This window comes from Thunnus albacares, chromosome 3 (genome assembly GCF_914725855.1).
Source record: "Thunnus albacares chromosome 3, fThuAlb1.1, whole genome shotgun sequence".
Lineage (NCBI taxonomy): Eukaryota > Metazoa > Chordata > Actinopteri > Scombriformes > Scombridae > Thunnus > Thunnus albacares.
Genome location: NC_058108.1, coordinates 38459771 through 38462270, shown reverse-complemented (window position 1 = coordinate 38462270; position 2500 = coordinate 38459771). Strand labels below are relative to the sequence as shown.

Sequence of the window (2500 nt, the reverse complement as noted above, 5' to 3'; positions counted from 1 at the left end):
AATCAATGTCCACACAGCAGACATCAAAGCTGCTATAAGTCTTCAAATCTTATTAATGGAGCAATAATTTCCAAAATGACCGGCAGCACATTTATTAGAGGCTTTTTGAATGGGAGTCAGTTGGAGCACTCTAAGGTGCTTCAGCCTCAAGGCATGGTTGTTGCCACTTGCATACAACTCAGGGAGGGGAGTTGGGGCTTCGCTCAGACTTTTCTTAGAAATGGAGAACTGCTGAGTCCGACAGTCAATATTGTACAATAGAAGGAATACAAGGGAGTTGGACTTGGGGAGGTTTTACCCAGTAATCTGATGGAGGTCACTGAGGTTAGTGAAAAAGCCCTGCAGCAGAAAGTCACCAGAAGTGGACGGGATTCACCCTGAGATGCTAAAGGCCCTGGATATTGTTGATTTGGCTGATGCCTTTTTAATGTCTCGTGGAGATCGAGAACTCTCCTTGTGGACAGGCAGAGAATTAGTTTGAATTCAAGGGGTATCACATCTATACCACATCTACCTCTCTGGGAAAGCTTGTACCATGGTGCTGGGGAGAAGACTGATTGTTGACCCTCAGATTCAAGAGGCTGTTTACTCTTGCAACCATACTGCAGCGGTCACAGGAGTTTGTGCAGTGAGTCTGAATGTATTTGTAGACTAGGAGAAGGTCTATAACTGTATCTGATCAGGAGACATTCAGTGCTTTTACAGCTTGAGTGAGTGTTTGTATTCTCAACAGGACATCAACACATCTTTGGTGGGCATCAATTGGACTTCACTGGGATTGTTCCTTATGACCATTTCTGAATGAATGTTGAACGTTGGCTGGCTTCAGCTCGACCTCCAGTGAGAACTGGGGCGGTTTGGGGCTCAGGTTAAAGTTAGGATCAGCAAGCCTGAGGCCATGGTTCTCTGCAGGATGCAGGTGGGTTTTGTTCCTTAATGTTGTTTTGTTGCTCCAAAAAAAGAATTCCAATATCTTTGGACGTTGTTCATGAAATGAGGTAAGATGGAGCATGAGACGGTCCGGCAAGGACTTTGCAGTTTTTTTGTGATTACTGCACCCAAAAATGTTTGATTTTTCAGCAGCTTTTATGTCTCTTTTTGTGGTAAAATTGCAGGAATTGGGAAAAATTGCAAGCAAAGGCAAATAATGTGATTTATTTTAACCACTACCAATGAAAAGTCATATGCAATGTCTTCCTTGGATAAAAAGCGTCCTGCATATCACACTACATGAGCTGCATTGCAAACTCATTTGGGAACATTTGGGAATTGTTTTGCTCGTCTATGGTATCGTGTTTGTTGGCAGGTGAGATTTGTCCATCTTCCACCTGAATGACGTCAGTTACCACCACACCAAACGCCACGATTGGTCCAAACCACAAGCGCCTGTTGATTTGGACGTTTCATGTGGAAAAGTTGCTGTAATTTAGAAAAATTGCAGCTCTTGCAAATATTGCAGAGATTTCTTGAGTCTGTGTTAATTAATCGCAAAAACGTAATTACTGATGAGATTGTGTAGACGTGTTTTCAAGTGTCATTGTGAAGACAGAGCTGAATCTGAAGATGATGGATGGATGAAACCCCCAGAAGCACCAGCGTGGCCCTTTCAGAAGCTAAATGTGAAGTGTGCGTCCCTGTTACATGAATGATCTGACAGCAGTAATTATTCAGCTGCAGTGTTTATTAACTACCTTCCTCCACGGTGGAGTCCAGCTGGGTGACCTTCACTGCCAGCAGGTCCACTCGCTCCTGCAGGCTGCTCATCCTCAGATAGAAACTGTTGGCCTCTGTGAACAACTCGCCAAAGATGTCCTCTGCATGGCGACCTGCACGTCACCAACAAACAACAGACAGCAACATCAGGGCTTGTGTAAGGAGAGCTTCTCCTGCAGGCATAGAAGCAGAGTTACAGCCATAACTGCCAACACTCACTGAGTCCTCCCAGCTGTTTGATGACAGCAGCCAGAGTACTGTTAGTGACGCACTCCAGCTCACTGGCGACCCCATCGGGCAGAGCGCCACGACACAGATATCTGGGTTCAATGATCCGCTTCACCAACGGCATGTTTGACCTGCAGAGACAGACAGACGTCATGTTTTTATCTACAGCTACATACAGTATCAGCTCTGTAAGAGTTCCTGTGTCCTCATATGAACCTGACATCACCCTCATCACAGATCAGTGCATTAAATGTAACGGAGATGAAAGGACACGACACCACCGTTCATGGGGACGTCCTGTTATCAAAGAGCTTTAGAAGAAAGTGATATAACATGTTTCCCACATTGTTAGTGATGATCTTCCTCTGTTCCCCAAATCATGTTTACTTCATGTGTTTCCTGCTGTGTGTAACATAAGAGGTGAGAAGAAGAAGAAGAAGAAGAAGAATATTTTTGTCATCTTCATGTTATCTTTTAAACAGCTGGAAAAAGACACTAAAGCATCCTCGAACTTTCAGGCTCGTTATTGATGGAAAAACTGACATTTACAATAAAAGGA

The 2500-nt window shown here is 44.1% G+C and overlaps 1 protein-coding gene across 2 annotated transcripts in view; it reads right to left on the bottom strand.

Moving 5' to 3' along the window:
- The window catches only part of LOC122975998 (wiskott-Aldrich syndrome protein family member 3-like), a 23614-nt gene that overhangs the window by 11516 nt on the left and 9598 nt on the right, over positions 1-2500 (bottom strand). The window contains exons 2-3 of one of the 2 annotated variants that reach the window (XM_044344237.1): positions 1933-2072; positions 1692-1826 (exon numbers count right to left, since the gene is read on the bottom strand). In XM_044344237.1, coding sequence (XP_044200172.1) covers positions 1692-1826; positions 1933-2065 — 268 coding nt within the window. In that variant the 5' untranslated portion in view covers positions 2066-2072. Of the gene's footprint in view, positions 1-1691; positions 1827-1932 lie in introns of both variants that reach the window. The other variant, XM_044344230.1, reaches the window with a different exon arrangement.